This window comes from Vanellus vanellus (genome assembly GCF_965231255.1).
Source record: "Vanellus vanellus genome assembly, chromosome: 3".
Classification (NCBI taxonomy): Eukaryota; Metazoa; Chordata; class Aves; order Charadriiformes; family Charadriidae; genus Vanellus; species Vanellus vanellus.
This window is the reverse complement of record NC_138907.1, coordinates 89,349,574-89,362,820: the sequence shown is the minus strand read 5'-3', so window position 1 is coordinate 89,362,820 and position 13,247 is coordinate 89,349,574. Positions and strand designations below refer to the sequence as shown.

At 41.4% G+C, this 13,247-nt stretch overlaps 1 protein-coding gene across 3 annotated transcripts in view; it reads right to left on the bottom strand.

The window, feature by feature from the left end:
• Nucleotides 1-643: 643 nt before the first annotated feature.
• Nucleotides 644-13,247, bottom strand: part of SNX14 (sorting nexin 14) — a gene marked incomplete at its 5' end in the record, with an annotated part of 59,429 nt that continues 46,825 nt past the window's right edge. For all 3 annotated transcript variants that reach the window (XM_082481859.1, XM_082481860.1, XM_082481861.1), the window contains 6 exons: nt 644-851; nt 4,972-5,028; nt 5,183-5,274; nt 5,971-6,066; nt 7,165-7,329; nt 7,851-7,974. In XM_082481859.1, the coding sequence (XP_082337985.1) occupies nt 813-851; nt 4,972-5,028; nt 5,183-5,274; nt 5,971-6,066; nt 7,165-7,329; nt 7,851-7,974 (573 nt within the window). In that variant the 3' untranslated portion in view covers nt 644-812. The remainder of the gene's footprint in view (nt 852-4,971; nt 5,029-5,182; nt 5,275-5,970; nt 6,067-7,164; nt 7,330-7,850; nt 7,975-13,247) is intronic.

The window sequence follows — 13,247 nt, the reverse complement described above, 5'->3', positions numbered from 1 at the left end:
TCTTTTATAAAGGCTGGGCCAACAAATTAAGATTTACAGGACTAATCTTTCACACATTTTTATACTAATAAGTTTTTAGAAAATGCTGTGAACAGACTCACATCCTCTTCTCTAAGCCTGTAAAGAGGGTATGAGAAAAAACACCGGGCAAACCCAGATAAGAAATCACAGAAAAATAAAGGCTAAGGTAAAAGTCAAAACCACTTTTCACACCCATTATTATTTTAGGAGTGCTTTAGATTTGAAGATCAGACATTAAAGAAACAAAATTACACACATGATTTTCCAAGCTCACGGAAAGTACGGAGGCCAAAGATAGTTCTGAGATGATATTTATATGCAACAGATTCAATCATGTAATTTTGTTTTTAAAAAAAATTAGCAAAGATCTGTTAAGACAGTTAAAAATAACTTCATGGGAGCATTCGACAGCTTCTTCCAAACATTTTTTACATATCCTTTAAGGAAGACAACAGTAATTGCTCTTTTAGCAAAGCATATGTTGGCTGGTCTCCCAGACGCCTTATTTTCTGTCATCCCGTAACTTCACACACAAAGATTATGGGGAAATTAATTTGACTTCTACTGATAACAGCTAAAACAAATTTTAAATAGAAAGTACTGATATATTATTTACTTGTAATTGGTATTAAATTTTGTCGTCTTTATTGCATAAAGAGATTTTTTTTTTTTAGAACTTAAATTTTATATTATTTACAAGAAAATATACACTGCAAGGTGAAAATGTCACATGTCCATGACAATAGTGCACAGCAGATGTTTCTCCTGGGTGTCCAGCATGGTCCTTGCATTCACATCCAACAGGACACAGAGCTAGCTTCCTTCGGACCCTGTCAAACAGTGATGGAGAGAAAAATTGACTTATTAAGTACAAATATGCATATTTACATATAAATGACTGAACTGAGCTGCAATGATTAATGGTGTTTGAAAACATCCACTCAAAACCAGAGTTAAGAGAAAGGCAGGTTACTCTGTTCAGGTTTTTAGTATTATTTCTTGAAATACGTATTTTCTTCTTTCTCTGGAAGTTCTCACCGCCCCCATTCCTAACCGCTAAACAAAATTTTCTTAACACAGCAATTTTCTGCTTTGGAAATGGCAACTGGATTTCTTTCCTTCCTCTGCTAAGAATGCTTCTCCTGTCTCAGCTGTTCCTTTTCCTGGTATCCTGTCTGACAGACTTCCAAGGGACTGGCTGTGCATTGACTCAAAGGAAAACCTCATATATTAAGTTGTTTTCAGCTCTTATCCTTAAAACTTGTTCACTTACACATGCTGCCATTACACAGCCTATTTGAGGTGATCCAGTATATACCTGTGTTGGTACGTGTAGCAGGATAGAATCTTAGAATGGTTAGAGTTGGAAGGGACCTTAAAGATCATTTAGTTCCAACCCCCCTGCCATGGACAGGGACGTCTTCTACTAGACAAGGTTGCTCAAAGTCCCATCCAACCTGGACTTGAACTTTTCCAGGAATGGGGCATCCACAGCTTCCCTGGGTAACCTGTTCCAGTGCCTCACCACCCTCAGAGTGAAAAATTTCCTCTTAAATCCACCCTCTTTCAGTTTAAAGTCATTCCCCCTCCTCCTATCACTACACTCCCTGATAAAGAATCCTTCCCCAGCTCTCCTGTAGGCCCTCTTTAGGTACTGGAAGGCTGCTATAAGATCTCCCCAGAGCCTTCTCCAGGCTGAACAACCCCAACTCTCTCAGCCCGCCCTCATAGGAGAGGTGCTCCAGCCCTCTGATTATCTTCATGGCCCTTCTCTGGACCTGATCCAACAGGTCTACGACTTTCCTATATGGGGGGCTCCAGAGCTGTACACAGTACTCCAGGTGGGGTCTCATGACAGCAGAGTAGAGAGGCAGAATCACCTCCCTCAGCCTGCTGCCCACACTTCTTCTGATGCAGCCCAGGATACAGTTGGCTTTCTGGGCTGCGATCGTGCATCAGCTCATGTTGAACTTCTCATCTATCAGCACCCCCAGGTCCTTCTCCTCAGGGCTGCTCTGAATCTATTCCCCGCCCAGCCTGTATTTGTGCTTGGGATTGCCCTGACCCAGATGTAGGACCTTGCACTTGGCCTTGTTGAACTGCATGAGGTTGGCATGGGCCCACCTCTCCAGCCTGTCCAGGTCCCTCTGGATGGCATCCGTCTCCTCCAGCGTGTCTACCTCACCACACAGCTTGGTATCATTGACAAACAGGATATACCTTCAAGATACCTGACCTCAAGAGCGGGAAGCAGACTGACATCCCCACTAATGAAAATCTCCCCATTTCTCCCATCACTGTTTCCCCTGCTGAAGGAGCAGTGCTTAAAGGAAAACTTACAGGCTGCTCAGTTTTCTCTTTAAATGCTGACCAGCCTGAAATATTTTTCTGTTCTTCACTGGAACTACAAACACATTTTGGTGTCAAGCAACTCAAAAAGGACCAGTCTGCTGCATAGAGAGAATAGTCACAGAAGATGGGGGGGGGAGGGGCAATAACTTAGTCATTACTTGCCCCTACAATTGGCTTCACACTCAGTTTGCAGTGATTTGGGGGAATTGTTTTTTTTTTTTTTTTTAATTTCTTTAGGGCTCCAGATGAAAACCTCTGCCCATACCCTCTCCACCTTGCATTTCCCTTCTCATAGTGATCCCTCCCCAGCTGCCTCCCTCAGTCCACCACAGTCCTAATACATTCAACAACCACTGTCAAACGTCACAGACGCAGTACTTTGTTCTGTATTTCTCTTGGTAAAATCCAAAATAAGAAAATGTCTGAAGTTTCTGGTTGGAGTATTTTCTCTTCCTCGCCTCTACCAAAACCTGGGCCAGCGAATTCCCTCGCTCTGTTCCCATCAGCTTCAGTCACAGGGGACAGGTGGAGCCCAGCCCCCAACTCTGCTGTTTTCACTAGGACCAAAAGTAGCATCAGAGGTCCCTCCTCAGCAGGTGGTTTTCTGATACACTGCGGAGCAGTCAGGCAGGGTCACAGTTACACAGAACAAAAGGATGAATTAAGAAGTTGCACAAATAATGATCTTGACTTGAATTAAATAATCTTTTCTTGTTCCCAGCATGGCTGGGGTTGGAAGATGCCTCTGGAGGCCATCTGGTCCAAACCTCAAGCAGAGACACCTAGAGCTGGTTGCCCAGGACCACGTCCAGATGGCTTTTGAATATCTCCAAAGATGGAGACTCCACAACCTCCCTGGGCAACATGTGACTGTGCTTGGCCACACCCACAGTGAAAAAGTTTTTCCTGATGTTCAGAGGGAAACTCCTGTGTTTCCGTTGATGCTTGTTGCCTCTGGTCCTGCCACTGGGCACCACTGAAAAGAGTCTGGCTCAGTCCTTTTTGCACCCTCCCTTCAGCTGTTTATATACATTAATAAGATCCTGTGAGCAGTCTCTTCTCTAGGGTGAACGGTTCCAGCTCTCTCAGCCTCTTTTCATAGGAGAGATGCTCCAGTCCCTTCATCATCTTCATGGCCCTTCACTGGACTCTCTCCAGTATGGCCACGTCTCACTTGTACTGGGGCCTCACCCATCCTGAGTAGAGGGGGAGGATCACCTCCCTTCACCTGCTGGCAACACTCATAATGCAGCCCAGGATACCATTGGCCTTCTTTGCAGCAAGGGCACGTTGCTGCCTCATGGTCAACGTGATGTCCACCAGGACCCCAAGGTCCTTTTCTGCCAAGCTGCTTTCCAGCTGGGTGGCCCCCCCTGGTGGCCTGTGGTTGTTCCTCCCTGCTGTCCTGCCTGCTCCTGGGAGCAGGACTTTGCACTTCCCTTTGGTGAAGATCATGAGGTTCCTGTCAGCCCACTTCTCCAGCCTGTCAAGGTCCCTCTGGATGGCAGCACAACCCTTTGGTGCATCAGCCGCTCCTTCCAGTTTTGTGTCAGCAGCAGCCTTGCACTCTGCCCCATCATCCAGACCATTAATGGAAGATGTTAAACAGGACCGCACCCACAATTGACCCCTGAGACACCCCCCTAGTTACTGGCTTCCAACTAGACTTCATTCCACTGATCACCACCCTCTGGGCCTGGCTGGTGCTTTAAAGACTATTTAAATACTTAACACACAAAGCCTTCAGGGTTTTTCCAGCATCAACTGAAGACCAACCAGTGTTCATATATATATATATATATATAAAATTAGCTGCGGAGATGCAAAAACAGTTCAGCAGAGTAGAAGAGCAGGGCTCAGTCAGGTCTTTTTTGCAGCACACAAGTCACCAGGCTTCTACTTTATTCCTTTGGTCGGTTGTTTTGTTTTGTTTCTTTTGTTTGTTTTTAACTGTTTTGAAGACCGACGTGAGGAGACCAGCTACAGAGCTGATGCACAGAGCAGGTTAGACCTGCTAAGCTCGTCTTACATCCAGCTGTAAACTTACTATGTAAAACTTTGTGAAGGTTTTATATACCTAAGTACCAACAGACCTAATGACATACATTTATACAGTATTTTGTGTTGTGTGAATTCGCCGTCCTTGATCTGGATAGTGGAAGTTAACAGTGCAGTGACCAAACTACAGGTAAGAAACCCTCCTGCCAAATATTATCAAGAAAAATGCTGAAGGTCAATCTGAGTTCTGCATGCAGAATTCACTTCCTAAATCAGGAAATGCATAAAATAGAGTGGCGACAATCAATCAGAAAGAAAGGCAGAGAGATCCTCACTGCTGATTGCTCTTTCCAATTCTCCTGAAAGGCAGCTCAGACTTGCTGTATGCTAGACAAATGGCCCCAAACTGATTCGGAAAGAGCTAATGAACAAAAATCTAAATAATCCAGATTTTGATGATTTCAACACGTTAGTAAAATACAGGTTTCCCCCAAAATCTAAAATTAATGTTACAAAGGAACAGCAGCAAAAATACACCAACGCCCAGACTCACTAGCAGCTTGCAGAATTCTGCAGCTCTTGAACGGAGTTAGCACATACCTTGCTGAGCTCTGGAAAGAGTTCTTGAATCCCAATGTCCAGCAGAACGTAAGTTAACTAAAAGAAAACAGAGACAAATCAAGAACACTCCAAGGCAACACTCCTACTTTTTAGTTTTAACTCTCAATTAGAGCTCACTCCTCTGTTATAGCTATACATATGCTTCAGGAAATTGTGCCGAAAGGCAATTTTCTCACATGTTGCAAGTTACCTGTTTGTTGAGCACCGGTTGCTGCATTCCATCAAACAGAAGCCTGATGCCTTCATATTTAGCCTCTTCCCCAATGCACTTGCCTATTAAATCTAGACCAGACACCAACAACAAATATACAAGTCATTAGGAAGCACTGCAAAACAGCTATACGATGCAGTTATAGAACTCCAGTAACTATAAAAAGTTTAATTTAAAGTTCAAATTATATCCATCTAAAGTGGTAAATGGAAAAAACACACACTCCTTTGGTTCCTTCCTTTTTTCTCCCTTTCCTTCAGGGCTGCACACCTAAGTAATTATTACACTTTTTATAATATCAAGTTATTGTCCTAATACATTGTTTAATAAACCACAAGGTGAAATTTTTTAATTACTTTCTGAATAGCCAAGCAAATGGGCCACTCTGCCCTAGATTATGCAGTGTAAGGAGAGCTCAGATTTATCTTGGCTTCATGGTGTGCCTATTTTAACCCAGTTTTCATCTGGATGAGATACAAACCATAGGAGCATTCTAAAGATGAAGAAATTATGGTAGTAAGCACATGTGTGAAGCTCTTCATTTCCATCATGTCATTATTCATCGCTTTGCTACAACTGTAGTAAGCAACACTTAAATGACAAAACTGACCTCCTGGGTTTTTACACCAAGTAGCAGTATTCTAGTCAACTCAAACCTTAGCAGCATAAGTATTATTTGATGTGGAAAACTAATGTGGCTGTATTTGGGTTAGATATCTGCTTGAACAACTACACACACTCATAAAGACAGTCAGGAAATACAGAACCTGGAATGTATCTCATCATTTCTTCAAAAGTCTGCTTTGCTCGTTTCTGCTTATCCTGGACAGAGCGAGGTTCAGTGTTCTCGCAGAACACAGCATCTGCAGCGAAGACACATTGAAAACAAAACAAAACAAAACAAAACAAAACCCTTTAGGCGGCTATGCGTCACTGGCATACAAAAACTGTTTTGGATTATGGCTTTGAAGTTGAGCTTCTTTTCTGTATGATCTTGACTGGAAGGGAGTTCTAGCCTTGCCAGATAATAGTCTTTTGATTACATTACCCTGATTGAATCCAGAATACCCCACCTGTGTGAAGGACAATAATCTTTTGCCAATTTGTTTCCATTCTTTCCAAATTTTTAAAGTATTATCTTCTAGGTTTGGATCAACTCTACTTTAGGTTAGTTATGATCTCCTTACTTACAATTTCACTTTTACTTTCAAAACTCTAAGCAGTATTTATACCTTGTGCTAAAGCACCGGCTGGAACTGTCAAAAATTTCAGATTTATCTATGAATAAAAAAGCCAATAATTGTTCTTTATCAGAAATATTAGGCACTCAGATTTGGTTTTATGCTCCGAAAGATTTACTCTTTTCCTTTTTTGTCTTTCACAACATTTCTTTTTGGCTTGATACAGACAGAGCTGTCTTGATACCAACGCTTTGGCCAGATGTGTTGTTTAGATCAGACTGTAGTTAGATAATACTTCTCTACACTTGTGAGGTCATTTTTAATTATTTTTTTTTTAGTCTCCCTCCCCTTCCCTTATTTGAAGGTCAAGAACACTCAAAACCTCTCAAAAGCCCACCACAACAAAGGGAATAAAAAAATTAACAGTAAAGGACTGTGATGCAGCACAAAAGTGAAAACTAATTCAAAGATAGCATGAAATATTCACACTCTAAACTAAACTGCTACCAAACTGCTTTTATTGTTTTTCATGTTCTTTGCACACCTTAGCCAGTTACTAATCATAGTACTTTTTCCTGTAATCATCACTGACAGACGTGGCCGACTCAGCATCTTCCCGCAACAAGCTTTTAGAATCTTTTCAGTGCTTGACTAAAGCTGATGGAGTGTTAAAAATCAAGTGGACCTATGAAAAGTTTGGTACTTGGAAACTTAACAGAAAGGATTTCAAATATCAACCTGAAGCAGCATTTTCCCATCAAAGATGTAACTTTTACTAACCTCTCAGCAGCGTTATCAGAGAAACCAAACGATGCTCCTGAAATAGCTGTTCTAACTTATAATGCAAATAATAGTCTGTGTACAGTTCCAATGTATTTTTGAAGAGAATTCTTCCTCCCATCAAGAGGTGATGCAGCCAGTCAGGAATGCGGAAAACTACCCTACCTGTAAAGTTACAGTAACACACGTTTATAAAGTTCTCTTGATAATGATGATAGTGGAATCACTTATTCAAAAGTAAAAAAAAGAAAGAAAAGATTGCAAAGAAGCAAACAACATTGTAGTTTTGTTAGTGCCACACTGGAAAAATATTCTCCACTATTCTCCAGATTGCTTATCAAATACCTCCTTCAACTATTTTTATTAATTAGTTCTCAGAATGTACAAGCAACCTAGACACATTTGAGAAAAAGGAAGGGACCTACCTCCCATAAGCTCATACTCTGAGATGCAGAAAGAAAGAGATACAACAAAACAACTGAGCAATAATGAAAGATAAATTATGCTCTTTTAGCGCAGCAATAAGGTCTTTTAAAGAGTGACTGTGTTCCTAAGTTGTATACTGTTAAACTTGCAAGTGCTGAATTATATATGGGTACTACAACAGAACTTTATTTCTTACCAAAGAACCTGAACTTCTTATTTGGCACAAAGTATAAAAATAATTACGAGAAATCACTTCTTACCAACATACATTAAGTAGTCATAGACTCCTTCTACATTCATCATTTCCATGAAGTAGTTCTGATTTTGTCGTCTTTCTGTATTCTCGGACCGGTTTGCATTATTCTTGAATAAATCATTGAAAAGCTAAAAATAAAAACATAATACTGAAAACATTGCATTCAGAGGTGAAAGGGCAGCCACCAGATCTGTGGTTTGGTGGGGGTTTTCGTGGGTTTTATTTGGTGGTTGTTGTTTTGTTTGGTTTGTTTTGTTTTGTTTTTCCAATTAGAAGTAGCTCTTTTTCAGAGCTTTCAAAGAACTAATCAGTTTTCTATTAATTTTAGTTTATAAAAAAATTAATAAATAACTGTTCACTCTCCAAAGGGCAGCAAAAAATAAAAAGCATGTCACATGGTGCCAAGACACCCAACAACCAAAATACTTGGATTTAGAACAAAGCAGCAGGGCAACCGAGGCAGTAATTCGTGAACCCTTTTGCTCCCGACGGCTTCACACATCTAGACTTTTATCATAGGGTTTGACACCTTTGGTGCACCCCACTCTATCAATGAGGGGCATAAAGGATATGGAGTTTGTCAGCCTTAAATCACAGGGGAACCCTACAACATCCAATTGTTCCTAAAATATCTTGTCGGCTTCCAATTTGAAATAAATACATTGGGTTCTAGACAAAACACCCAACTTTTTACCAGGATGGGGAGGGCGCACAGGGAACAACAACTTCTTCTGTGTTTGATCATTTATAGCAAGAACTTCACGAACCTTTGTAAGTTATTAACATTTGAGGGTTTTTTTGCATTTATCCCATTTCTTTTCATTTTATTCCTTTATCCTATTTTCTCACGTTCTAGCCCCCACCCCATTTATTGCCTTTGACTCTTCTCCAAAACATATAATTATAATACTTGTAAAATCCCAAGAAGGTCTTCCCTGCATCCCATTAGGTGTCCCGCACCACCTAGGCACACCTCCTTCCACCCCTCCCCAAGCACCCCAAGTCTGTGGGCTCCAGCAGCTGGAAAGGAGGAGTTTTCTGACTCTTGACGCTCTGCATACTTGACAATACCTAGCAATCACCATTAACAGTTTATTTTAAGTTATCTTATCCCCAAAACTGTTGATCTAAAGATAAAAAAGAATTTATACAAAATACTCTGTATTATAAAAAGAAAGTTCAAAAGTTTACGGCAAGCTTATAAAAAAATATTCCAGAACTAGAGCAAATGCAGTGTAATTACCGTGTTGCCTAGGCTGAGATGATTGCTACTGACGCAGATTTTTCTCTATCACTCCCAAAGTAAAAATAGTTCCAAGGAACGGGAAGTAATTTACTTATATGTGGTTAACTTTCTGTAGAGTCTCTGAATCATGCAAGTCTAAAGCAAATGCTCTGCGCTCTTAGGAAGAATTACTTTAGCTGGCAAGACGCAGGTTTTGACTTGTACTTCTTTAGGCCCTCTCTTTTGTTAAGTGCTGAACTGCTGGCATTATCTTTGTAAAGTTCACTCAAACTAAACAACACCAAGTTATTACATAAATTACAGGAAAGAGCAAATACTCTTAATGCACTGGTGGATGACTGGTATCCAGGAAAGTAACGAACCTAAAAAGAACACATAATTATTCACGCCTACTGTATGAAAGCATCCCTGGTATGTTGTTTAAAAAACCCTGTATAAACTGAAGTCTATATCCTCCTCAATATTGAAACTAGGACACTGGGAAAATCTCAGTTGAATTATTGTAACTTAAACAAGAGCCTCATTTATTTTTTAGATACACCCCATGACCTGACAGAGGCGATACACACTGAGCCAACTCAAAGCAGCCCATTGCGCAATGTAGATAAAGTTTCGGAGGAGTGTGTACAAGGCAAACTAAATCATTAACAGCAATCCCATAGGTGAGCTCTAAAAACATAACAACAATAAAAAAAAAAAAAAACAAAACAAAACTAACGGGAAGGCCATCTTTGGGCAAAGCTTTCTGACTTCCAAAAGGTGTTTCAGCTTTTACCCCAAACCAGAAGCAGTATCTCTTGAATGTTGTATGTACCTCTGCACATGGATCACCTGTCCTGCACCTTAAACATAATGGTTCCTTGATTACTGTCAAGCTTTGAAAGCTTAGACTCTTGCACATGGAATTTCAGAAAGCAACAGCAGATCAATGCATGCCAAAGTTACCGAGCAGCTTTTATAAAGTATATACCGTGCACTATTCCAGTACAAGTGTGTATTCAACAGTCATTAGCAATGCGTGCTGAAGGATGCAGCAGCCATAACACAAAGTGGCATTATATCTCTACTTAGAAGGTGTTTTACACTTTCCAAGATTTTGTCTCAGCCAAAAAAGCCAAGTGAAAAACATACAATTGGATATCTAGTGCAAAAGTTGAGATTATAGTCACAATCCAGATAAGCTTTTAAATGTTTCTGCGCATGTTAGTATTTGAGATGTAATATAATGCTCACTATTGTAATTAGACTAAAAAAAAGACAAGCAAGACAAACTCCACTGTTATCATTATTCATATCTTAAGATTAAACAGTAACTGTGATTATAAACATGAAATATTCTTCAAAGGCTTTCAACGAGGAAATTCCATGGATTGGTACAGGTTCATAATAAAAGCCAAGCTCTTGAAGCGAATGAAAGATAAAAGGACTGTATTAAGAAAAAGACTAAAGTAATCCTTTGTACGATAGGCCGTCTATTGTACCTTGATGGGAAAAGCTAGTGAAATAAGAACAAAGGCTTACATCAAACACCTAATAGAAAAAACACAGTTACTCAACAGTTAGTGCGTGTATATGCAAATATACACCCATACATTCCAGCATAGGTGTGAAGTTTACAGAGACAATACCACGATTATGAACAATATCCACAGCCGGAGGCATGAACCTCTCCATTGTTTCTCCTGATCATTTGGAAAGTACAGACGACTATACCAAAACGGTAAGAAGAAAAGAACATATGTATTGTCTGAACCACATCAGTCAGTGTATTGAAAAACAACCATGTCTTCCTCCAAGTAACTACGCATAAATAGGCATTATACTGTTAGTGTTCCAAAAGCAGTTTTTATTGCTGTTGACAGGTCATCACAAGCCAGCAGAGCAATGCTTCTGTAGGCATATTTTGCAAAGCGCATCAGCTGAGAAGTCCTCACCTATTCTTGCAAGTCTGACAAAAGCACGTTTGGAAGACGACTGAGCTGCTTACAGACCTTCTGAATAGAAACGTAGCTGGGAAATCCAGAAATCCTGTTGGTGCCTTTACTGGGTGGAGGTGTGGGGTTGTTCACGTGTTTGTTTTAACCAGGGTGGCTGGTAACTCTTATCTAGTGGATCTGATACAGGATAAAATCCCATTGCTACTGGCTGTACTAAGGTTAGTTACCCATGTTCATTATGCATTTTTAACTAGAAACCTTTCCACCGATACTTACACACGCACCAGGAATATTCAAAAGGAAGCAGCAGGCAGAAAAAAAATAGAAGGAAGCACATTTCTGATTGAATTCAAGCTTTCACCTGCCCTGGCAGATTTTAAGGCATTCCTTATTCAGCCTGTTGATGAAGAGGCAGCCTGGGTGTACCCTATTCATGGCAATAGAGTTGGCAGCACAAGCACCGGGGAATGTGTATTATACTCTTAACGGATTCCAACATGTTGATACTAGAATAACCAGATCTGTGTCAGACAAGGTATATGGGAACACCATGGCAACACAAGCATCAGCTGGAAATCGACTCTAGCATTTACCAAAAAATTTTGCGTTGAAGAACTTTCTTGCTATACGACAGCATGCTCTTCTCACAGATGGGCACTCAGAAAGTGTCTTTTCAGCTGCCTGCCAGATCACCTCGTTGACGCCACACAGGTAGCTCACACAATCCTGGTGCAGACACGTAGCGTTCATCTCCATCACCAGTTTCTATGGGGTAGGGGTGCCAGGCTTATAGGGTGCTTATATCTTCACCAAGACATCATGTGGCACAACAGAAGTGAAACTGCAGAAATGAACACCTGAAGTCTATGCCAGCTGTATTTGGGGGGGTGGGCAGGGGTGTTACCTCAGTCTACCTTTGGTCTGGCCTTTGGACTGCACGCCCCTTGGTGCCTGCATTCCTAGACAGTCTTTTCCAGCTTAGTCTCATCTGAAATAAATTCAGTCAATGAGTTCTAAGACAGCTCCCTAGTATGAGAGAAAATGTGATAAGCAGAGATGATCAGATGATCAGGAGGTTTGCTTCTAAAAAGCATCGCTGATCTGAACTAAAACGGTCTAGCAGATGAAGCCAGGGTGGCTTACAAATCAAATCCAAGAAGCAACAAGATGTACATGGCGTGGTGTCCTCACACCTGGCACAAAGCTTTTCCCAAGTGTGGGCTGACTTGAGAAAGAGAAAATTGTCTTCCAAAGAAGGCACAAGCAACCCAACAAGGTTGGGATGAATTTCACAATGGGCATGCAAGACTCAGTAGAGACCGTAACACAGCACAACCTGAGATATCAGATCTCTGATAATTACAGTTATCGTATGAGTAAGTGTGTACGCTACGGCTAAACCGACGGATAGGAAATTAGTGAGAAAGCAGTCGGCACATGAGTTCCTTATACATACATGCCTCTGCTGGTCAAAACTGGTAGCATAAGTTGACCACAAACAGATACTGAGTAATCTGATCATAGAATTGTCTTGCAGCACCCTGCAAGGCAAAGTGTCTTGAGTGCACCGACCCACGTGTTGGGCCCATGAGAACCTCACCAAGTTCAACAAGGCCAAGTGCAGGGTCCTGCATCTGGGTCGGGGCAATCCCAAGCACAAATACAGGCTGAGCAGAGAATGGATTTGAGAGCAGCCTGAGAAGAAGGACTTGGGGGTGTTGGTTGATGCAAAGCTCAACATGAGACAGCAATGTGAACTCACAGCCCAGAAGACCAACTGTGTCATGGGCTGCATCAAAAGCAGTGTGGCCAGCAGGTTGAGGGAGGTGATTCTGCCCTTCTACTCTGCTCTCGTGAGACCCCACCTGGAGTACTGTGTCCAGCTCTGGAGCCCCACGCATAGGAAAGACATGGACCTGTTGGAGCACGTCCAGTGAAAGGCCACGAAGATGATCAGAAGGGTGGAGCACCTCTCCTGTGAGACAGGCTGAGAGAGTTGGGGTTGTGCAGCCTGGAGAAGAGAAGACTCTGGGGAGACCTTTTTACAGCTTTCCGGTACCTAAAGGGGGGCTACAGGAAAGATGCGGAGGGACTCTTTATGAGGGATTGTAGTGACAGGACGAGGGTTAATTTAGATTAGATATCAGGAAGAAACTGTTTACTCTGAGGTTGTGAAACACTGGAACAGGTTGCTCAGGGAAGTTGCAGACACCCCATC